General features: G+C 54.0%; 1 protein-coding gene across 2 annotated transcripts in view; it reads right to left on the reverse strand.

Annotated features, from left to right (window-relative positions):
- Window positions 1-24592, reverse strand: part of MACROD1 (mono-ADP ribosylhydrolase 1) — a 174836-nt gene that overhangs the window by 140547 nt on the left and 9697 nt on the right. For both annotated transcript variants that reach the window (XM_049892326.1, XM_049892327.1), the window contains exons 2-3: window positions 19675-19776; window positions 16920-17036 (exon numbers count right to left, since the gene is read on the reverse strand). In XM_049892326.1, coding sequence (XP_049748283.1) covers window positions 16920-17036; window positions 19675-19776 — 219 coding nt within the window. The remainder of the gene's footprint in view (window positions 1-16919; window positions 17037-19674; window positions 19777-24592) is intronic.

Raw genomic sequence — 24592 nt, forward strand, 5'->3', positions numbered from 1 at the left:
TTGCACCCCTGAATGAGTGACTGAATGAATGAATCAATGAGGGGAAGTGGGCACATGGTAACCACTGTGGCTATAGATCTGGGACTGGAAAGAGAAGCTGGGGTGCAGGTCAGGCTGGGCTGGGCCTCAGGAGCAGGAGGATGGGGAAGGAGGGAGCTAAGATAGGAGGCTGCTGGGGGACCCAGGGGCTGGGCCCCAGGCTGGCATCTCCCCAGGCCCTGGCTCTCCTGCTGGCCAACTTCTCCCAGGGTCGGCTTGCAGGAGGATTACTCAAGGACTCGGAGACCCACATTCCCAAGACCACAGCCGTTTGAAGTGGGGCTTGTGCGCCCGCCCCGCCCCAAGCTAAACATCAAAGGCAGCTTCACACTGGGCTCTGAAGATAAGGGTTCCCGAGAGGAGCGAGCAAGCCAGTCACAGCTCCGTGTCCCACGGGACAGCCTCCTTACCAGCCTCTCTGCTCCCAGGACACCAACTGAGCCACCCCCAGAGCGGGCTGTCTCAGGCTGCTGTCTGGGACATTCCACCCCATCACTCCCCGGGCCAACTCGAACCTGTCCCTCAGGACTGGGGTTAAAGTCCCCTCCAGATGGGTCTAGCCCCAAGGTCAGGTCATTGCCCATGAGGGATCCACATCTCCCTCGAAACACCAGCACCCAGCACACCACCTGGGGCTTCAGGGTCCCCTGAAGAGCACCTGCTGAATGAATCAATGGACAGGCAGCTGAACGAATGGCTGTGCTATGGAACACACAGGAGGGATGGCTCCCCCAGGTCAGGGGAGACTCCTGGTGGAGGTGACATCTGAGCCGGAGCCTGGAAGCTGATCAGTTGGCCAAGTGAAAACAGAGGGGAGGGTGTTACCGGCAGGTGGAAAAGCCCATGCAAAAGCCAAGAGGTGTGGAAAACACGTAGTCATGAAACCCAAATCATTAGCTAGGCTGGAATGAGAGCATGAGAGAGGATGCGGAAGGAGTAATGGCAAGGGAGGTGCCGGGGCCACATGATGGGGTCTGGCATCCAGGATGCCCCGAGAGCTGAGGTCACTGCTTGGCACAGCCTTCCCCACATGGAGGTGCCCAGGGGTGTCAGAAAAAGCTATGAAAACAGCCAGGGCTGCCATTCCTCTGAGCAGCTCTGGAGGTCCCCACTTTCATCGTGGGCTCTATGAATGCCCCCCACACCCCATGGTGCAATGTGGCCCTGGCAACAGCCTCGAGGCTGAAGGGAAAGCTGGAACCCAGAGGGAAGCACTGTCAGCAGCAGGGACTGGTGTCAGCCCCACAGGCCACCAGGCCCAGAAAGACCACAGCCACAGCCAAGGAAGCGTGTGTGGACCCCCAGGGCGAGGGAGCTGGGGAAGGGGCAGCTGGAAGCCAAACCCCCTCGAGCACCTCACAGGTGGTTATGCAGAGGCAGCAGACTGCTGAGTCCTGCTGTGCACAGCAACAGGAGTGCTCTTTGTTTTCTGGCATAAAACAAATATTTCCAGCACTTTCTATGTGCGGCTTTTGCAGGGGTACCCCGGGGATTCAGTAGTGAGCCCAACAACGGGCTGTCTCCCACTCCTCCACCATACCTGCAAGCTTCCATACTGACAGTGTCTCCCTCTTGGCAGTGAGGAATGATATCTCTTCTTTCAATTAGCATTTTCTTGATTGCTAGCGAAGTTCTGCATCTTTCCATGAGTTTACTGGCCATTTGTTTTTCTCCTACGGGGAACTGCCCATCCACATCTTCTGACAGTTTTTCTTATTGATTTGCAGGAGCTTTTCGTATATTAAGAGAGGTAGAGAAGCAGCCTTCTCCGGGGGCCTCAGTCCCAGGATGGGGCGGAGGGCTTGCATGGGTTTCTGGATGTTCCTACCAAATCCCTGCTCTCCGCCTGGCTCCCAACAGGCCGACTCTGCCGGAAGACAGAACATCTTTGGCAGGTGGGAGCCCCTGCCAGGCCTGCATCCCAGCTGGCAAAGCCCAGAGAGCTGATTTTTTACTTAGACTGAGAAGTCTACACTGCCAGCCAAGGGCAGCCAGCAGCATAGCTGGGCATCTGGGAGAACAGAATGACTGCCACCATGCCAGGCCAGTGCAATGGGGGACACTAGACAAAAGAGTAGGTCCTGAAGCTTCAGGCCAACCCTCCACCAGAATTCTAGGACCCCTCGCCTAGTCCTGGCTCCCACCTTCTCTGCCCCCCCTTTCCAGCTATGATGGTCCCCAAAGAATGGCCCCGGCCCAGGAGGACACACCTGAGCCCTGCCCCCTTGCCCTTGGCCACACAACCTTTCAGGGCCAGAAGCATCCACGGTTTATTTTCCCTCCAGCGCTTCCATATTTCAGCGGACAAACAACGCAGGCCATAAAACTGATTTCCACAGCCTATAAAGGCAATAACATTTAGGGAGACAGGAAAAATAAAGCCCCTCCTTTCTCGGAGTAATTGCTGCTGGGAGTCCTTGCGGGGTCTTTTCTGCAGCTGGAGGTGTGCAGAGCAGGCCAGCCTGCGGGCTTCCCCGCGACAGGTGGTAAATGGTAGCTCAGCACATGTTCCGAGGGCCCGTGGCAGCCAGAGAAGACTGCAAACTGTCTGCTTAACCTCTTCCCTGGTCTCCCTGAGAACTGGGAGGAAGAACTCACAGCCACCCCCTGGCCACCCCCTCACTACCACCCCACTGAGCTCCTGCGGGATCCTCAGGGCAAAAGGTCAGAGAGCCACATGGGCAGCCTCCAGGCCCAGAGTGCAGGCCATGGCCCTGGTTCCATCAAGGTTACCCTGCTGTGACCGCAGCAGAACACTGCCTGTGCTGAGGGGGCCCAGTGGGTATCCTGCACAGCCAGCCCACCTTCCTGCTCTATGCCATGCTTGCAAACAATACAGCCTCAAAAGCAGCCACCTCACAGGTGATGTCTAACATTTACTTCGAGGCAGAGGGGAAGGGGTCCTAGGGGGCCTGGAAAGCTCAGCTCTCCCCCAAGCTCCCCAGCCTCCCAATCCTGGCCAGACACCAAGCCTGTTAACCAGACCAACACCTACAAGCACCAGTGGTTACCATGTGCCCACTCCCCTTCATTCATTCATTCACTCAAGGGTGATGTGCTGCAGTGGAAAGTTCCCAGGATACACAGTGAAAAGACTGGGTTCAAGCTTCCTGGATTGCAGACAAGTCACTCAAGGCCCCTGCACCACAGCCTCCTGATCTGAACAGTGGGGATAACACCAGCCGCCTCCCAAGTCATTACTGTGATGATGATTCTAAGCTAAGAGAGGTACTGGGTGAACTCAGGTTGGGGCCTCCATCTGTAACCTGAGCAGCAGGGCAAGAGCCTGGGCCAGGATGAGGGCTGAGGGCCAGCACACAGGGGCAGGGCCTGAAGTCAGAGGGAAGGGACCTGCCCAGAGGCAGGGGGGTGAGCCAGATGACCCCTGAAGTCCCTTCCAGCCAGGGATGAAACAAGGTCAGAACACAGGGCATCCAGGGACTGAAAATCCCACCTACAGGGCAGGCACGTTGTGCAGCCAACAGATCCACAGAGCAGGGCTAGGGAGGGTCCCTTGAACCCGTGAGGGGCATCCAGGTGGCTCCCAGGAGCCCCACGTACAGAAGTCACTCATCCTCCACCTCTTCCGGGATTAAAACAGTTCATGACAGAGAATTAGCCACGGGCTTGGCCTCCGGCTTAACCGCAGAGAGGAGGGGGAGGAAAGCGTGGGCCACCTTCCAACCAGAAACCCCACCGCACGTAAAGGAGCTCCTAGAGTCGCTGCAGGAAAACGGCCGGGGAAGTGGGTGCAGCCCGCGGAGGAGTGCCCGGGGCTCGGAGGGCTCGGAGCTGGCTGGCCGCGGGGCTGACAGCACCATCTGTAGGAGAGCAGTGCTGGAATTTATGCAGCCGTCTCTGTGATTCCTAAGGCGAGACGAATCTCCAGGCTGCTTTTCTCAGCAGGAACAAGTCTTTTCTTTAAATCAGTGGTGACACATTTTTAAATTCCAATATTAAGGAGGGAAAGATTTTGCCTGCCACCTGGGGGCAACCCTTATTAGGCACAAGCTCATCTGAAAGCAACCACAGGGACAAGGCCCAGTGGGACCAAGCCAGGCAAGAGGCCCAGGGGCCAGGCCTACAGACATGAGCCCCAGATGAGGGCAAACTACACCGGCAAACAAGAGGGCAGAGGGGGCAGGCCCTCCCAAGGGAAGGTGCACTTGGGGAAAAAATGATCTAAGTGTCTGCCGAAGAAATAAAGAGCATCTGATAAGGGGGCTACAGATGGAGAATGGAGGAAACTGGAAGAGTGGAAAGAGAGAGAGGCATTAAGCTGAAACATAAATTGCCTTCCAAGTTTGGAGTTATTGAACCTAAAATCCTTTTATTTTATTTTGCTATGGCTGCCAGGAAGCTCAAGGATGCATTTTATATTCAGTTGCAGCCTAGTTTTGAGGTATCATTTGAGCCAGGGACTGGGTCCTAGGAGCCAAGCGCCCTAAGCAGCCAGCAAGAATGTCAAATACAAGGGGCAGGTGTGAACTGTGGTCCCTGGGTAGGCCAGATGCCAGCATCAAGTGGCAGGTGCAGGGAGCTAGGACCAGGCACTATGCAAGAGGCTAGCAGGTTGGAAAGCACCTGACAAGGGAGTCCAGGCTGAAGGGTCCCAGGTGTGACCAAGAGCAAGGGGCACATTCTTACTAGATGCCCAGGGTCAGTGTCCTCCCCTCTGACCTTGTTCTTTTCATCTGTTTTAATGATACCTCGTGTTATCATATCTATTTTACTGTGGAAACACGCGGGTTAGACATTCTTTCAAAAGCAATTCTAGCTCAACCGCCCACTTCCTCGGTGGTAACAGTCACCATTTACTGAGTTCCAATGACTTGTCATGCATTTGCACAGATCATCTCGATCCTCCCAACCACCTTCCAAGGGGTGTCACTCTCCCAGGTTTACAGAGGAGGAAACCAAGGCTCAGAGGGAAAAATCGCATCCTGGTCAAGGTCACAAGAGCTCATAAGTGCCCATGGCAGGACTTGAACCTAGCCCTGTCCTGTTTGACTGCTGCCAGGTCCCACCCCCACCCCAAAGCCCCAGACCCCAGCACCCTGCTCCACCCACATGAGGTCCTACCCTCCTTATTAGGGGCATGAGGAGGCTGGGCGTCAGAAGGACTCACAGGTGTGAGGAGGCACAAAGAGGAGGTCGATTGTCCCCTCCCTACCAAACCCCAAAGCCAGCCCCACCTTCCCGTGACCCTCAGGGGAAAAGCTCCCCATCAACTGCTGGCCAGGATTTAGCTCCTTTGAGAGTCTCCTTTGAGAATGGAAGCCACAGAGCTCCCACGGCAAATGTCAATTCTGGGCCATTTGCTTCGTAGGTTTTAACGTTCCTGTCTCTCCTCCACATCCCCAGCAAGGTAGCACTTGCCTTTCAAAAGGGATGTGGCGTTTGATGATGTTTAAACCGTACGTGAAACACAGCCAGGCGGCAATAATAAAACAGACGCAGGCCCCGCTGGCAGGGGAATGGCTGTCAGCTGAGCCTCTTCTCCCCACACGCCACGCAGCCTGCACTGCAGCTAAGCTCCTATTTTTATGGCAATTACAATGTCCAGAGAGGGGGAGGAAGCAGGCGGCGATGAGAATGGGGACCATGGTACAAGGACCACTTGTTGCCATTGGGAGTGGGGTACTGCCGATGGGCTTTTAATGAACCTGGCTCTCAGCAGAGGAAGGTGGCCCCGTCCACCACCCGCCATCTCCCACGCCCACTTTTCAAAGCCCAGCTCTACATCCCAGCACTGTCCTCCCCCGGGGCTGCAGCACACCAGGCTCTTGGCTCCCTGATCCTCACAGGCTTCTGTCTCTCGACACCCCCAAGAAGATATAAATAGCTGCTTCCCTCCCCTGCCTAGGGTGGAGAGAACAAGAGCAGCCCACACAGCCGAGCCTGCTGGTAGCCCGTGTCCACCTAAAAGTCCAGAGACTGTGGGGCATCATTATTCCTGCATTTTCGTGTCTGTCCTGAGTACCCACTGTGCCGACCACCTCCAACACAGGTGAGTACAGGCCTGTCCAGCGATGGAGACCCAGGGGTAACAGGCACCCTCTGACTCCCCTCAAGGGGGTCCCAGCCTAGTGGGGGCAAAGATATGCTGCTGTTGTTAGCTGCCGTCGAGTTGACTCCGACTCATGGCAACCCCATGTGTGTCAGAGTACAACTGCTCTATAGGGTTTTCAAGGCTGTGACCTTTCCGAAGCAGAGCGCCAGGCCTATCTTCCAAGGTGCATCTGGCTGGGTTCAAACTGCCAACCTTTCAGCTAGTAGTCAAGCACTTTGCCATTTTTGCCACCAGGGGCTAATAATAACAATTGTTACCATTTACTGAGTCCCTACAGTGTCTGGGCATCACAGTGGAAATCCATTTTTTCCTCTTAACCACCCCTCCGTAAGGCAGACAGGCATGGAAACTGAGGTCCAAAGAAGCAGGGGTTTGCCTGAGTTAGTGTGGGAACCAAGGTCTAGCACAGCCTGTCTGGTGAGCACCTGGCTCCAGCCTACAGAGGCCTCTGAGGGGCCACCAGCCTCCCACCAGCCGGCCTGGTCACTGCACGCCAGGACAGCTGCACCTTTCTGCTATGGCGATAAATCGAGACAGGGGATTAGGGCCTGAGACAGGGCCACGGCAGCCTCGAGAGGTGGAGCAGACAACAGCCAACTCGGCTGCCACCAGGGCCTGTGGAGGCACCAAGAACACGTAGTTTGCAAAGTAAATAAATGAGCATAAAAAATGAGTTTCTGAAACACATGAAGATAGTGGGTTGGGAGAGCGCTTCAGTTCTGACCACGAGAACTTAGAGTCATCTGGGTTCCCCGGGGACATCCCCAGTCCTGCCCACCACGCCAAAACAGGCTGTATCTTATGTGACCACATACCCTTGGGGAGGGCCAAGGAGACATGACCATGGGGGAGGACAAGGGAAAATGGGGGAGCCCTCCTTCCCTGCACCCTCACAATCAGAGGGCCCCCAAAAGGCTCTGGTAGTCAGGAAGGGGACTACCCCTAAGCCATCCTGACCCAGGTGGTTCAATTCACCACAAGAGAATAGGAGGGGCGTCCTGCTGATGGGTGGTCCATTCCTCTTTCCTTTTTCAGCTGCCCACTGCTGGGGGGGGGCCAATGCCTCTGGCTCCCCCAGGCTCCTTGAGGGAGGATCTATGCCCCATCCCCAGCCTAACCAAGCGCTAGGTGCCAAACAGGCACTGCCTGGTGGAACACCCCGTTCATCTGAGCAGCCCTCACGAGAGACACAGATGGTGCGATCTCAGAAAGGGTCTGAAAGGCATCACGCTGAGCATTTTACAGGAATGGTCTTTCAAACTCACAACCACTCAAGGTGGTGGGGCGGGGAGAGCCCTGGTGCACTCTTATCCCCGTTTTACAGACAAGGAAACGGAAGCTCAGGGAGGTTGAGTGACTTACCCAAGGCCAGACAGCTGGGACTCAGTGGGGCCGGGACTCCAAGTACAAGATGGGGCTGCTTGGAGAGAGGGAAATGAAGAGACAGGGGCCAGATCCTTTGTTATTGTCACCAGCCTGCCCAGAGGCCACCGGAAGCTGGGACCAGGCCAGGCCAGGAAGCCCCAGGGGCAGGGTCTGTAAGTCCACCCACGAGGAGCAGGAGAGAGCAGATTCAACTCAACACACTCACAAACATCAGTGTCTGGAGAAGAGACCCTGGTCCCTGAAGCTGGGGGTTCCATGGCTCCCACAGGCTGCGTCCAGACCGCTTCATCTCCTAGGGCCAAAGGTGCCCATCCATTAAATGGGCAGGCAAGCCTCAGCCTCCTGGGGAGTCCTGAAGCCAGCTCTACAGCCCTTTGCCAAGGGGCTGGAGGGACATTCCAGGAGAGCCAGCCAAGGGCTGTAGATCCAAGCCCTTTTCATGCTTGGCCAATTTTATGGTCCCCATTAATTTCAAAACACATACATTCCCACAAGCTCCGGCCTCCTCAGCTCAGTGCTCGTCAGCTCAGTGCTCGGGGACACGGGCAGGCACACAGGTGTGGGCGCTGAAGCCAGGAAGCCTCAAGGACGGGAGGGAAGCTGGACAGAGGTGCTCTGGGCCACTGGACACGGGGCAGGGACAGCAGACCCCTAACTGATGTTTCCTAACCACATACCTCCGTGATAGGGAGAAAAAGGTCAAGAAGGACCTGGAGCTGGGGGTCAAGAAGCTTGGGTGTCAGGCTCTGTTTTGCCACTTTCCTGCTGTGTGACCCTGAGCAGGTCACTGTCCCTCTCCTGTCACTGGGTCATGTTGAGCCTTGTGTCCCAAAGACTAGCACAGAGCCAGGAACCTCACAAGCACCCCATATAACAGGTCTACCACCTGGACCTCAGTGTCCATGACTGTAAAATGGATCAGCCCCTTCTGGCCCTGACTTCTATGACTAACTACAGAGGACCAGGTTGGGCTGGAGGAGGGGGCCTGGAGGGAGCTGATGGTTCATCAAATCCCTCCCACTGACTGACCAACACTCATGGGCATTCCATCATCCATTCACTCAACAAACATTCATCGATACCCAGGACAAAGGGGCACTGGGTTCAGGGCCCACACCCTCATGTTCCCTTGGGACATGGCAGGAGAATATGGCTAATAAACATGAGACTTGGAGTAAGACCTTGGGGTGGAAGGACTTTCCAGTGTCCTCCACGTCCCACCCAGAACCAAAGTATGGCTCACTGGACCAGGCTCTGCAACCCTCGAGGGAATCTCAATAATTCAGGAGAGATCCATCATTTATGAATTTATGTAACTGCTCCCTGACCTGCTAGAATGAACCACCCTCCTCCTATGGTGGTGGAAATTAGGCCCTGGCACAGTCTCAGGTGTTCTGGGCCTTCTGATGGTGGAGTGAGTCACCAGGACTCCAGGCCTCCTGACTGTTCTCCCAAGCCAAGCTGCCCCCTGTGACCAGACCCACAGGGGCTTCTGAAAAAGCAAACTGATCACATCACTCTGTGTGATGGTTAAGGTTATGCGTCAATTTGGCTAGGCCATGATCCTCGGTGGTTTGGCATAGACTATGTAGCTATCCTCTATTTTGTGATCTGATGTTAGCAGAAATCAGCTGAAAACCAATCAGTTTCCTTGGGGATGTGGCCTGCATCCACTACATATGGATGTCCAGGCAAAGCTCTCTGGATCCTGCATCCAACTCATCATCCTCTGTCCTCTGGTTCTTGGGATGAAAGCCAGCAGCCTGACCTGCAGATCTTGAAATCTGCCATCTCCCACAACCCCTTGAGCCAGCAGCCTTCCGCCTGACCTGTCGATTTTGGGTTCGTCAGCCCCTGCAACCACGTGAGTCAGGAGAAGCCTCCAGCCTGACGCCTGATCCACGGACTTGGGACTTGCCAGCCTCCACAACTATCTGACTGAAAGCACTTTCCTCCTGCTTGTGTGACTCACAGTGGAAAATAAGAAATAGTGTCCAGAATCCAGCTCCCATGAACGGTCCTGAAATCATTCCAGCTTTAATTAAAGAAGTTAGAAAGAGGCGTCCCAACCTGACTAAGCTGGAGAGGCATGTTGCATTCCTGAGGAAACTCCCAATCACCAAACTACGCCATTCTCTGACAAGTTAGGAATCGTGTAATTGTGAAATTTCCAAATCATGGCCCCTCAAAGAAAGCAATTTTGGCCACTCCCATTCATTCCCACAGCACGTTGTTCTGGACCGTGTTCCTGCCTTCAATGACAGGCAACTGAAGGCTGTGTCCAAGCAGAAGGCTCTGTGTTCCCTGGAGCTGGTGGGCATTCCCTCAGTGTCTGACGGGGGGCTCACGATGGCTCCCTCTGAAGCTGAGGCCCTCCATAGCCTGAAGCTGGTGAACTGCTCCTTCTCAGCTGATGGGCTGCTAAGGGCAGTTGGCCAGAAACTTCAGAAGTCACAGAGGCTCCTTATGAATGTGAATGGGCTCCCAACCAAAGAACTGTCTCTTCTGCAAGGGATGGGAGTCACTGCAGGAACTAAATGGTCTTCCCACCACTCAGGACTTCCCCTCTACTCACATCCTCTCTGTTTTCCTTAAGATGCCCAAACCCCAAATCCTCAAGCTCCTGGATGTCCCCACTGCAGGCGTGGAGGATGCCAAGGCTCTCCTGCATGAAGTGACGCACGGTCACCATCAGTTCCAGCCAAGGGCCACCCACAGACTGTTGGGAGCCATGCCACAACACGACGCAGGCCCATTCCTCACTGTCCTGCCCAACACATTCACCCCAAAGTTTTTTGGGGTTTTTTGTTTGTTTCTTGTTTTTACTTTAACAAACAGAAATTTATTTTCTCATGGTTTGTTGCTGTTGTTGTTGTTAGGTGCCCTCGAGTCAATTCCAACTCATAGCAACCCTAAGTACAACACAGCGAAACACTGCCCTGTCTTGTACCATCCTCACAATCCTTGCTATGTTTCGGCGTATTGTTGCAGCCACCACATCAGTCCGTCTCGTTGAGGGTCTTCCTCTTTTTCGCTGACCTTCTATTTTCCAAGCATGATGTCCTTCTCCCAATACATGTCTAAAGTACGTGAGATGCCATCCTCGCTTCTAAGGAGCATTCTCACAGTCCAGGAGGCTAGAAGTCTAACCTCAGAGTGCTGGCTCCGGGGAAAGGCTTTCTCTCCCTGCCAGCTCTGGAGGAAGGTCCTTTTCTCTTTAGCTTCTGTTTCCTGGTTCCTTGGAGATCTCCATGCGTCTTGGCATCTATCTTAGCCCATCCCTTCTCTCTTCTACTCACTTGTTTAACCTCTTTTTTACCTCAAAAGAGATCGACTCACTCGAAGAATGTAATCATTGTTACTAAATTGTACATGCAGAAACTGTTGAGTTGGTGTATGGTTTTGTTGTGTATATTCTCAACAACAACAAAATAAATAAAATTAGAAAAAATACAGAGATTGACTCAAGATACACTCTACACTAATCCTGCCTCACTAATATAACAAAGACAACCCATTCCCAAATCAGACCATAACCACAGGCATTGAGGTTAGGATTTACAGTACATATTTTGGGGGGACACAATTCAATTCATAACACTCTGAAGCCCCAAAGTCCAAGAGACAGGAGTTTGATTCTTAGCTCTGCCTTTACTCAGCGCTGTGAACCCTGTGTGCCTCCGTCTCGGAATCTGTAAAATGGGGGCGGGGGGAGGGAACACTGGTGCCTGCCTCAGAAATGAGGCAATGTGTGTGGTGTGGGGTGGCCCAGGACACAGAGTACATGCTCAATAACAAGCCTCTGGTGACAGGCAGCCCCCAGCTCAGAAACAGAGCTCCATGGGATGTACCAGTGGCCAGACTCGGAAATACATTGGGCAGGACACAGAAGCTAGAGCCCACCATGGAGGTCTCATGGGGGACAATGACCCCAGAGACTGGCTCAAAACATCAGGCAAAGACACCCATCTTGTCTGCACTGAACACCTCCCCCCACCACCACCACTGTACCACACACACGCCCCACTTCTCAGCTCCCTGTAATAAGGACAAACCTGATTCCAATCCTAGCTCTACCACTGCTTACTTGTGTGGCCTTAAGCAAGCTGCTTCATGTCTCTGAGCCTCAGTTTCCCCATCAGGACAATGGTGTTGATAAAATAACACTGGGAGAGATGGCGAGGAGATCCCCAGTTTTGGGTACCCCTGTTCTTACCATCCCATGCTCCCTACTGCCACCACCTGGGGGAGCCTCAACACACACACCAGGTGCCTTCCCTTCTCCGGGGTCTCCAGCCTCCACTTTCACACTCCCAATCCCTTCTCCACACAGCCCAAGGGATCTGTCTACACCCAAGTCTGATCAAGCACCCGTTCCCCACAACTCAGGACCCAGTCAAAGCTCATTCCAGACCCCTCAGAACTTCCCCTCAAGTCCCACCTGCATCATCCCTCCCTGCCACCTCTCTTCCTCTCTCCCCTGGAATGCCCTTGCCCAACTACTGACCCCTAGGTGCAGCTCAAGCACCTCCTCTTCCAGGCAGCCTTCAGGATTGCCTCCACTCCCTGCAGGCAGGATCCCCCTCACTCACAGATTTTGCTGCCCCTTTCCACTCATATGTCTCACCCTCCACCCCCATATCTGAAATGAGACATTGTGTCTTCTCTAGCCCAGGCTACCCCAATGCCTGGTGCATGGCAGGCCCGCCATATATGTCTGCTGAGCAAACTGGTTCCAACTCTGCCTCCGTCCCCCGGAGAGGTGGGGCATGTTCCCTCTCTCTCTCTGAGCCTTAGTCTGCTCCCTGGAAAAGGGGACACTGGTCCCTCACAGGGACTCTGGGATTATCACACACCCGCAGAGGGTGACACCAGCCTGGCACGTGGTCAGCACCCAGCAGTGGCCTGATCTCACCGTGCTGGGCTTCTCCTCAGGACAGGGAAGCAGTGGGCTCCCTCCCCCAGCAGCCAGGGCCCAGCCCGGCGAGATCTTTGGTGTCGCTAACAAGCTCCATCTGCCCCAAGGTCCTGCTGTGAGGCCACCCCGCGAGCTGCTCCACCAGGCCAGCCCGCCCTGCTCACTGCAGAGAGGTTGCTGCTGGCCACGGCAGAGGCCGGCAAGCCTCAGCAAACACATTTAAATCTGAAGTGACAGATAAAGCGATTTACGGCGACAGTTTAGCGTCAGATCACTTCCCACAAGGCAGTCCGCGTCCCTCCAGCCCCGCTGCTTTGCTAGTCCATCAAAGGGGTCTCTAAATCATCCACTCCACGCCTGCCCGCCGGCAGCCTGGGGACTGCTGGGAGCAGGGGGGCTGGCCCCGCAGTGGCCTGCTCCTCAGCAGGCCGGGCTCCACTGGACCCTCCAGGCAGCAAAGGCTTCTTTCCGGGGGCTCGGAAGGAGGTGGCAATAAGCTATGTGGCTGGCATCTTTTCCACGAGCCAAAGCCCAGGACTTAAGGAAACAGAGCGCCACTTCATGCCTTATTCTAAATAAATAAGCAGCTTACAAAACTCCCTCTGAGGCCGGCTTGTTGCTGTGAAACATGGCTTCCCACCCATCCTTCACGACGGCCCAACGCCTGGGCCCCTCGAAGGCCTCACTGACCCGCCTGCCTCCCGCCACCTCCTCGCAGGATTAATTGGTCCCTGCGGCCTCTCGTGGCACTTTGTTCAGACCTCCCTTCCAATGCTTTGTCACATTATATTCTACTTAGTCGCTCTCATTCCCGACTTCCCGATAATTTACTGGGGGCTCGATGCATACCAGGCTCCACGCCCAGTGCTGGGTGGGCCTCTCGCACTTCATCCTACTCCTCCCTGGGTAGGGCCGCTTGTGACGCCATTTTTCAGATGGAGAAACAGAGGCTCGGAGGCCATGCAACTGTCAGCGGAACACTGGGATTTCATGTTCCCTGGCCACTCAGCCTTCAGCCCCCGCTTACTGGCTGAGGACCACTTTGAGGTGAAAGGTCCCATCTGTCTCCGCACCAAGCATCACATTCATCCCCAGTCCATCTCATCGTGCCCTGCAGGCCGGGAACCAGACCCCTGGGCTGCTCAAGAATAGGGCTCTCTCTCTGTGCTTGAGACACTTCCTGCCTGGGATTCCCCTGTCTGTCAGGATCGAGAGGGCCCCATAGACATGGGCCTGGTAAGCTAGGAGCCTAGGGCACCGGAGGAAGTGACCAGGTCAAGGTCACATTCCCCGGGGCAGAGAGGACAAAACCACTCCAGATGCGGCAGTACCACCTCAACTTCCGCTGGCAAAAATGCCAGCACAGCTCTCTGCAAACACAGCCTGGGGCTGCCGGCCCCCAGGCTCTCCTGCTGTAGGACTGGGGGCCTGCTGTGGCTCCGTGCTCATCTCACCAGTGTGGCAGCCCAATTTAATTAAGATAGATGCGGTGTGCCCCCATGGGCAACAGCCATGGCTGGCACAGATGGCAGGAGCTGAGGGCTTTCTGGGCGCTGCACCGGCAATCGGCTGGCAGCCCATGGAGGGGGGCTGAGGAAGCCCGGTGGAGAGGAGGGTTGAGGGCTGACAATGAGGGCTGTACTGGGCCTGCGCTGGGAGGTCCTACCCCTGCAACCTACTTTTTGCCCAGCCCCCTCCATGCCACATACCACAGAGGATATATCACACCCTACACATCACATACAAACATCACACAAACACACACCCCACACATATACCACACACATACAGTACATCACGCACACTCATACACACACACCCCAATACCAACAAAGTGGGGTGAAAGCCAGTCCTGGATTTCAAATGCCAGGGGACCAGGTGGGCAAGAGTCTGGTTTTCCAGTCATCTGTGGGGAGGAGAAGGGGTGAGGGCACAGGAGCTCACTGGACCCTGCCCTCTCCAGGGATCCCCAGAGCCCTACCCGGGGACGGGTGGGGTTCCCTCAGCCTGGCTGGAGATCCCCATAACCCTTATTTTTCAGGATGGCGCCCCCTTTCTCTCACAGGCCCCTCCCAGCTCCCCCTACACCCTGCCAAGTCCCTGCAGCTGCAGCGAGGCTAGGGGAGGGAAGGTGGCAGCCAATCATCCCGGCCCCCCTCCCCATCTGGCAGGAGAACAAAAAGAGACCCCACCCACAGGCAGCTGGACCCCAAGCTCCCTTCCCCAGTGCTGTCCGCAGGGTTCCCCGCGGGCCACCAACACCCCCGGGGCCAACGCTGCCCTCGGCTTCAGAAATAAAAATTAAAAATTCCCACCCCGAGATAATTGCTCCCTCCTTTCTCCCACTGTGGTGGCTCCACGGCCGGCGCCGAGAAGCAATTATTCACGGGTAATGATTATAATCAAGTCAAATAGAATTTAATGGACACATATTCTCTTCCTGCTTGAAACTTTACATATGAATTAAGCACATATGGGTTTCACGAGGCACAGACGCAGATTTATGCCACTCCGAAAAGCCTCACGTTCCCCACTTTTATTCTGCTAATAAACCGGCTGATTTACCACGGGGGCGCCGCCGGGAGACGCGAGCTCTGCTGCCCCCTGGTGGCGACATGGGGCGGGGCCAAGGCCGCCGGCGGGCGGGGCGGGGGCGGGGCAAAAGTCACGGGGCTCCGGACCCGCAGGGACCCAGCCAGTGCCAAGGCCGCTGAAGACGCCGGGGTGTGAGACAGTGCCAGAACCAAGGACCCCAAGGTCCCATCAGTGCCAAGGAACCAGGGACCCAAAGTGATGGGGCCTGAGTCAAGGCCACTGAGGGCCCACACACACACACCCAGAGGCAGAACCAAGGGGGAGGGGATGGAAAAACCATCCTGGGCTCCTAGGGAAGGGGCCGAAGAGAAGGCCCCTGAGGACCCCTACACACACACTCCAGAGGGTGGGACCAAAGCCGCCAGGGAGCCAAAGCCCCAGGGCCCTCCAGAGAGGCATTCAGACAGAGCTGAAGCCAAGGCTGCTGAAGACCCATATACGTGCCTCCGGAGCAGTGCCAGGCTGTTCAGAGCGGTGGCAAGACTGCTCTGCACCCCGGGCCCAGTGGCAAAGCCACCAGAGGCCCCCGAGGTTCCACCAGTAACAAGGTCACCCTGGGACCAAGCAAAGACCTGTGTGGGAGCCCCAGGTCCAGGGCCTGGGTGAGTATTCCCTGGGGCTCCAAGCCAGCTGTGGTTCTATAAGTCTCCACCAAAAGACTCTTCCTAGAAAAAAAGGAGACCCCAGGAAAATGCACCAAGCTGCGTTGGGTAAACTGAGGCAAGCAGAGAGTGGGAAAAGAGCCCAGCTGCCTCATCCGTGGGAGGTGCTCAGAGGGACGATGACAGCAGCCGCAGGTACTGAGCCAGATACTGCATGGGCTTCATGAGACACCCCCACAACTATAGGCTGGCCTTCTATTGCTGCACAGAGGAGCACAGAGAGGCAGGTACAAGGGGACATGGAAGACGGAGGAGCCCGGGCCCCACTCCCAGCCCCAGTGCAGTAAAACGAAGCCAGGACTAAAGTGCTTTTCCAAGAGTGAGGAGCTGACAAAGCCGCGCGCTGGCACTCGGAGTCTGGCAAGTCACAAGGGCACTTAGGAAGAGCCATTAATCGCTCTGCCACCACTGAGTGATGCCTCCCGCCCATCCCACTCCATCTGCATCCTGGCAACACCCCCCCACCCCCCCGCAGCCCCTGCACTCTCCCTCATGGCCACCAACCTGGGCTGGGAAGGAGCAAATAAGACATCCCACGAATCACCTGCACACCTGGTGATGGTGACCATGGCCGCTGCCCCGTCTCCACATCCCACTGCTAAGCACTCCAGAGGCCTTCCCCGGAGCCTTTTGACCTCACTCAGACAACCCTGGGGTGGGGGGAAGAGTGGCTTCCCTTCCCCAAGAGGGGACAGAAGCAGCGACTCCCCTACTCGTCACAATAAACTGCCAAGCCAGCAAGAGCCAGATGCAGAGAGCCGAGCAGTTCTGTTTCCAGGCGCTGGAGAAATGCCAGGGGCTGCCTGAGGCCTTTCTATCCCACCCTTCCCCCACAAGCTCCCTCACCTGCCTGGGTCCAAAGGTGGCAGAGGGAGAGGAAGGAGAGGAAGGAATGGGGTGGTCAGGGGCATCTGCAGCCCGTGCAGTCAGACCACCCCACTCTGTCCCCCGCGTTCCTGGCAGGGCAGCCCGAAACGACTCCAGATGAGCTCTCCCCATCCCCAGCCGCTAATGGTCTCAGATGCTGCAAGACGCTCAGCTGAGATGCCCCTGACACAGCGGGTCAGGGTTTCAAGGGAAGGAGAGCCCGCGTGGCCGACACACTGGACTGCCGTGGCGCCAGCAGGCCACTCTGCCCAGCAACCCGAGCTCCACTGGAGCCAATTCGTATCTACCACGCCTGGCTCAGCAGACCCGGGACTGGCGATGAGGCGGCCACCCAGGCCAGCCAGAAGCCCCCACTCACCAGCATTGACGATGGCGTCCACCTCCAGCTTGGTGATGTCACCACGGAACAGGGAGATCTTGTCATTGAGTTGCTTGTCCTTCTTGTACTTGGGCTCTTCCACCTTCACGGCCACCCCTGGAATGAGTGGGGTTCAGAAAGTCAAAGAGAGGCCCCCCACTGCAGAGTGACCCATGGGCCAGGCCCTCCCCCATCAACCTCCCTCCACCTCCAGAGACAGCCTACAGCATGGTGACTGACGATAACAGTAATGACAGCCCACACAGATTAGGTACCTACTGTGTGCCGGTCCCTAACACACGGTCTCATTAAGTCTTCACAACAGCCTACAGGCAGCTATAGTATTAACATTATCTATGCCTATTTCAAAGGAGCCCTGGTGGCACAGCAGTTAAGCACTCAGCCGCTAACTGAGAGGCTGGCGGTTCGAACCCACCAGCCACTCCATGAGAGAAAGGAACTGGTGATGTGCTCCTATGAAGAGCTGCAGCCTATCTGGGAGCGTCTAAAAATTAAACACGTTCGTCAAGGCTTCACCAAAAGAACTAGAAGAGAACCTACAGACTGGGAAAAAGTTTTTGGCTATGACATACCCAACAATATTCTCATCTCTAAAATTTATAGAAAATTTCAACATCTCAACAACAAAAAGATGAACAATCCAATTAAAAAATGGGCAAAGGACATGAACAGATACTTCACCGAAGAAGACATTCAGGCGGCTAACAGACACATGAGGAGAGGCTCAGGATCATTAGCCATTTAGAGAAATGCAAATCAAAACCACAGTGAGATTCCATCTCACCTGGACAATACTGGCGCTAAACAAAAAAAACAGAAAATAATAAATAATAAAGGTTGGAGAGGTTGCAGAGAGATTGGAACTCTTATGCACTGCTGGTGGGAATGTAAAATGGTATAGCCACTATGGAAAATGGTGTGATGCCTCCTTAAAAAGCTAGAAATAGAAATACCATATGATCCAGCAATCCCACTCCTAGGCATATTCCAGAACCCAGTGCCCTCGAGTCGATTCTGACTACGAGTCCTAGGAATATATCCTAGAGAAATAAGAGCTGCAGCACCCATGTTCACTGCAGCACTATTCACAATAGCAAAAAGATGGAAATAACCTAAGTGCCCTTCAACAAATGAATGGATAAACTAAATATGGTACATAAACCCAGAACAATTATGGTACATACACACAATGAAATACTACACAACAATAAAGAACAATGATAAATCTGCGAAAAATCTCACAACATGGATGAATCTTGAGGGCATTATGCTGAGTGAAATAAGTCAATCACAAGAGGACAGATATTGTATGAGACCACTATTATAAAAACTCAAGAACAGGTTTACACACAGGAAAAAAAAATCTTTGATGGTTAAAAGGGAGGAGGGAAGTGGGGAAGGGAAATCACTAACTAGATAGTAGACAAGTGTCAACTTTGGTGAACGGAAAGAATACACAATGTAGGGGAAGTCAAGTCAGCACAACATGTCCAAGCTAAAGTCACAGAAGCTTCCCAGACATGTCCAAACATCTTCAGGGACCAAGCTGCTGGGGCTGAGGGGTGGGGACCATAGTCTCAGAGGACATCTAGGTCAACTGGCATAACATAGTTCATAAAGAAAATGTACTACATCCTGCTTTGGTGAGTAGCATCTGGGGTCTTAAAAGCGAGCAGCCATCTAAGGTACATCTATTGGTCTCATCCCGTCCAGAGCAAAGGAGAATGAAGAAAACCAAAGACACAAGGAAAATATTAGCCCAAAGGCCTAAAGGACCATATGAACCACAGCCTCACCAGCCTGAGCCCAGAAGAACTAGATGGTGCCTGACTGGTCTGGCAGGGATGACAACAGAGTCTCAGATGAAGTGGGAAGAAAATGCAGAAGAGAATTCAAATTCACCAAAAAAAGACCAGACTTACTGGTCTGACAAAGACTGAAGAAATCCTTAAGACTATGGCCCCCAACACCCTGCTAACTCAGAAATGAAGTCACTCCCAAAGCCCGCTTTTCAGATGAAGATTAGACAGGCCTAGAAAACAAACAATAACACATGTGAGGAATGTGCTTCCTAGTCCAATCAAATATATGAGACCAAATAGGCAACTACTGCCCAAAAGCAAGACAAGAAGGCAGGAAGGGACATGAAAACCAAATAGACACAGGGAACCCAGGGTGAAAAGGCAGAGAGTGCTAGCACATTGTGGGGATTGCAATCAATGTCACAAAACTATCTGTATAAATTTTTGAATGAGAGCAAAAAAGATTTATAGCCTTGAAAACTCTTTGGGGCAGTTCTACTCTGTCCTTTGGTTGCTATGAGTGGGAACCGTCTCAACGGCACACAACATGCCCATTTCACAGATGTAGAAACTGAGGCTTGCCCAGAGTTAGCGAACCAGCCACTTGCAGGACTTGGGTGCTCACCAGCATGACCCATGTGAGCCAACTGCACCACACCTTCAAATCCCAGCTCATGACAACCATGTAGTCACAGGCAAGTGGCTTAACGAGTCTGGGGCTCAGTTTTCCAATGGTTTAATGGGAATAAAAATTGAACCTGCTTTAGGCTGTGTTAATAATTAAACGAGGTGATGCACGAAAAGCGCCCCGCACACAGTAAGCTGCAACAATTATTCTTCTTGTTGCTGCTGTACAGTTCTCCCATACCACGGATGAGTCTGAAGAGCCCATCACCAAATACCTGGGCGGGCCTCTCCTGCGCAGTGCCTACCTTTTGCCATTTCCTTCCATGTCGGGATCTTCTTCAGCCTGACGAAGTCCCGGCAGAAGTAGTGTTCCTCCCTCTGTTTGTCACTCAGGCCTTTTAGAAAAGCTGGAGGGGGAGCAGAAAGGAAAGTCAGGGTGGCGGTGGGGGGGTGCAGTCCAGGCCATTGTTCCCTGCCCCAGTCTCCCCCCCTCCTCACAGTAACCCCCGCCTTGTCCATACACAACCACCTTTCCCTCAGGCACATGGGAAGAGGGGCCCCTAGACCACTTTGTCCCACCCCTTTTGTTCAGGAGGGGAAACTGAGGCCCAAGAAGGCTGAGGGACTCACTCGAGTACCACAGACCTGGGTTTGGAATTCAGCCCTGCTGCTTTCCAGCTGCTCTCACATCTCTCTGGGTCCCTAAATTTATAGACAGGGGATTAAGACACCCCCTGCAGAATAGCTCAAGCTTATACGAGCTCACGCACGCTAAGGCCAGGCAGGTTGGTGCCACACGATCAGTTACACTATCAATTGGCAATAATGAGAATCGAAGAAGAATTGGCACGTGTGAATTGTGGTGTTGGCCAAAGGAAGGATGGTGAATATACCACAGAATGCCAGAAGAATGAACAAATCTGTCTTGGAGGAAGTGCAGCCAGAATGCTCCTTAGAAACAAAGATGGAGAGATTTCATCTCGATTACTCTGGACATGTCATCAGGAGGAACCAATCACTGGAGAAAGACAGCATGCTTGGTAAAGTAGAGGGTCAGCAAAAAAGAGACAGACCCTCAATGAGATGTACTGACACAGCGGCTGCAACAACGGGCTTAAACATGGCAATGATTGTCAGGATGGCACAGGACAGTGCAAGGTTTCCCGCTGTTATATATATGAATGGGAACTGATTGTATGGTACTTAACGACAACACACTATCAATAGTTTACATTATCTGGGTGATGCAAATACTTCAGAGCTCAACTACTTGCCGAAAGTAGTTGAGCTGTTCGAACCCACCCAGAGGCACCTTGGAAGACAAGCCTGGCAATCTCCTTCCCAAAAGTCACAGTCTTAAAAACCCTATGATGCAGTTCTACTCTGCACACATGGGGTCGCCGTGAGTCACAATCGACTGCCAACAACAGGGCAAAGGAGCCAGAAGAACTGGCCTCAAAGAGCCACAGAATCCAGCAGATCTGGTACCTGTTCCTGACATTCCCCCAGCATTGACTGAGAACCCCTCCCCGCACCCCCCCCCCCCCCGCCCCACAGGCACCGAGCTAGGGGCTTTCCCAGTCCCCACCCACTTGCGGACTCTGACTCCACACAGGCCAGGTACCCCTGCTCCAGCCCTGCCCCCTGCCTCTGGCTTTCCATTTGGGGCGGCAGGAGACAGAGAAACGCTGAGCCTCTTGGAGGCTTCGCCTGAGCAGCGGCCCAGGCTTACAGCTCATGGGCTCCACCTGCCGGCCCGAGGCCGCCCCAGCACCACTGCTCTCAGCCCCAGCCTTGCTCCCCCTGTAAGGAGCAGCCCCCACTGAGGGCCTGGGCGGCAGGGGGAACAAACTGCCAAGGCCACAACCTAGAAACGCAAAGAGCATCAGAAAATGTGTAGGGGTGGGACTGCAACTCGAGGAGCTGATGGAGGAGGAAGGGTCTGCCTTCTGGAAACCTCTATGGAGAATGGCTGTGCGAGGGGCAGGTATTCAGGAGAGACAGGTCACTCACACACACCTCAGTCCCCCGACCGGTCCCATGGTACCAATGGTGATCATACCCCGTGGCAAGGCTGCCGAGAGCACTAGACAACATAACCCATGGAAAGGGCTCCTACTGCACGCTCAGTAGTGCTAACTGAGGGGATTAGGATGAAAGTCTGGGAGCACCCCAAATCTGCTTCAACTCCAGCTCAGGCCAGAACCACACTTTCTGGAAGCCACCTCCCACACCTTCCACAGCATTGATTGAGCACATATGACATGTAGGTCCTGCACTGATTGAGCACCCATAGCATGCAGGCCCTGAATGCATTCAGCACCCACAGCATGCAAGTCCTGCACACATTGAGCACCCACAGCATGCAGGTCCTGCACGCTTTGAACACCCACGGCATATAGGTCTTACATTCATTGAGCACACAGAGCATGCAGGTCCTGTGCCACCACTGAGGACACGACAGTGAACAAGCAGATGTGGCCCTTGTGAATCTACAATCCAACAGGGAGTTTGAGGCTGGCCCAGGCATTACACAACTGTTACGGATTGAATTGTGTCCCCCAAAATGTGTGTCAACTTGGCTAGGCCATGGTTCTAAGTATGTGTGACAGTCTTCCATTTTGTCTTCCAATGTGATTTTCCTAAGTGTTGTAAATCCTGCCTCTATGATGTTAATGAGGCAGGGTAGGAGGCAGTTATTTTAATGAGGCAGGACTCAATCTACAAGATTAGGTAGTATCTTCAGTCAATTTCTTTTGAGATATAAAAGAGAGAAGCAAGCAGAGAGATGGCAGACCTCATTACCACCAAGCAAGAAGAGCCTGGAGCACACGTCCTTTGGACCTGGGGTCCCTGCACTGACAAGCTCCTAAACAAGGGGAAGACTGATGACAAGGACCTTTCTCCAGAGCCAACAGAGAGAGAAAGCCCTCCCCTGGGGCTGGCGCCCTGAATTGAGACTTCTAGTCTCCTAAGCTGTGAAATAATAAAATTTTCTTTGTTAAAGCCATACACATGTGGTAGTACTGTTATACCAGCACTACATAACTAAGACAACGAGCAAGCAAATAATTCAAATTCTAATAAGTGCTGCGAAAGAGACATGCAGAGGGCTAGGAGCGGAGGTAGCCAGAACCTGAACACAGGAGGAGATGGGAGGACATCTAAGTAAGGACAGGGAAGGGCGTTCTGCCAGCAGGAACAGCATGTGCAAGACCCCAGGTGAATGAAATTCAGTGTGGCGGGGTGAGCATGGCAGGGAATGACGCTGGAAGGAGTCAAAGCCAACTCGGAGCATCAAAAGCTTGCTAAGGATCAGACTTCATCCCAAAACCAAAAAAAACAAACCTGATTCCAATTCATAGTGACCCTACAGGACAGAGTAGAACTACCATATAGCGTTCCCAAGGAGCAGCTGGTGAATTTGAACTGCCAAGTTTTTGGTTACCAGCTGAGTTCTTAACCACTGGACTACCAGGGCTCCAACCCAGGGGCGCCAGAATCACATCAAAAATGTTGTCACCAGATCTGGATTGAGACCTTTCCCCTGAAGCGGTGCCATTTTCATCCTTTCCAAAGGGACATGCTGGCCCTTCAGCCATGGGCTTCCCTTGCTGCTCAAGGCCCATTTCCCTGTGCCCCCTTCGCAAGGGACTGCCCTCGCCACTCAGCAACATGACCTCACACAAGATGTGAGGACTCCCTTAAATGCTCCGATTCTGACTCATCGCAACCCTGTAGGACAGAGCAGAACTGCCCCATAGGGTTTCCAAGATTGTAAATCTTTACAGAAGCAGACTGCCACATCTTTCTCCCCCGGAGCAGTTGGTGAGTTTGAACCACCGACCTTTTGGTTAGCAGCCAAGCAGTTTATCCCTGCGCCACCATGGCTCCTTTGTGTCCGTATGGGGGGGTGGTATTTGGAAGTAGTTAAAGGGCTTCTGCAAGCCTCAGTTTTCCTATTCTGTAAAATGGGACACCTGCATTAACTGAGAAGAGGAAGGGGCTTAGTTTGGTACAAAGGGCTCAGCTGGTGTTGGCCAGTATCGCAGAGGGCTAAGAATGGACGGTGGTGGGAGAGGCGCGGGTTTGATCCAGGCCTTCCTCTCACCGACAGTTTGAATGCTGATCAGCCAGGGGACCAATACTTATTGAGCATCACCACATGCCAGCCTGGGATACCAAGCAAGGTAAGGTCCCAGGCCTGACCAAGCAGAGGGAGCCGGGAAAGCTTCCTGGAGGAGGTAACTCCAAATTCTTTGGTTTGCCTTGGAAGCTACAAATCGCTTGAGCAAACCCCACTGCCAAGCAGAGCGCTCCTCTAAATTCTCGACCCCACCCCCCGCCCAGGCCTCATTTGCTCTTCTCCCCTCTCCCTAGCCTCCCCGACTCCTCCTCTGCCCTCGGATGCTACCTCCTCCTCCCACCACCTGCCCGCAGGTCAGCAGGCATGAAGGTCCTTCCTCCAGCAGCAGCTGCCCACCCACCTTCTGGGGGACTCGCCCCTGCAGCTCTCCCCTCACTGGACCATCCTGCCTGTCTCCAAACAACCTCCCATGTCCCAGTCTTTTAAAACAAAACCCTTCCTCAACCCTACATTCCACCCCTCACCAGCTGGGACATCAGTTCTCTGACTCCCAGCCCTGTCTCCACTTGCTGACCCCACCTGCTCCCCTCAGCCCACACCAGTCTGGCCAAGGTCACCCAGGGGTGCACTCGGCATGCCCTGCTGAGTTTTCTCCAGGCCCCTGAGACCACCCTCTCCTGGAGCCCACCCAGCTTATCCTCACTTCTGTCTTCTGCTGCCTCAGCCTTCTTTCAACCCACCATCAATTCCATGGATTCAAAACCCTCTCTACGCTCGATGGCTCCCGAGCCTGTCCCTCCAGACCCTCATCTCTCTTTCCGGGCTGCTATCATCCCCCAAACTCCACATGACCACGATGGAACTTTTGATCCTTTTCCCTAAAACATGTTTTTTCCACCCCTCCAGTCTTCCGCCTTGGAAACCCTGGTGGCGTAGTGGTTAAGAGCTGTGGCTGCTAACCAAAAGGTCGGCAGTTTGAATCCACCAGGCAATCCTTGAAACCCTATGGGGCAGTTCTACTCTGTCCTATAGGGTCACTACGAGTCAGAATTGACTCGATGGTAGAGGGTTTGGTTTTAGTTTTTAGTTCTCCCCCAGGCTTTGGTGGGCCCCAAACCCTGGGGCCATCCCGATCC

This window comes from Elephas maximus, chromosome 7 (assembly GCF_024166365.1).
Source record: "Elephas maximus indicus isolate mEleMax1 chromosome 7, mEleMax1 primary haplotype, whole genome shotgun sequence".
NCBI classification, from domain to species: domain Eukaryota; kingdom Metazoa; phylum Chordata; class Mammalia; order Proboscidea; family Elephantidae; genus Elephas; species Elephas maximus.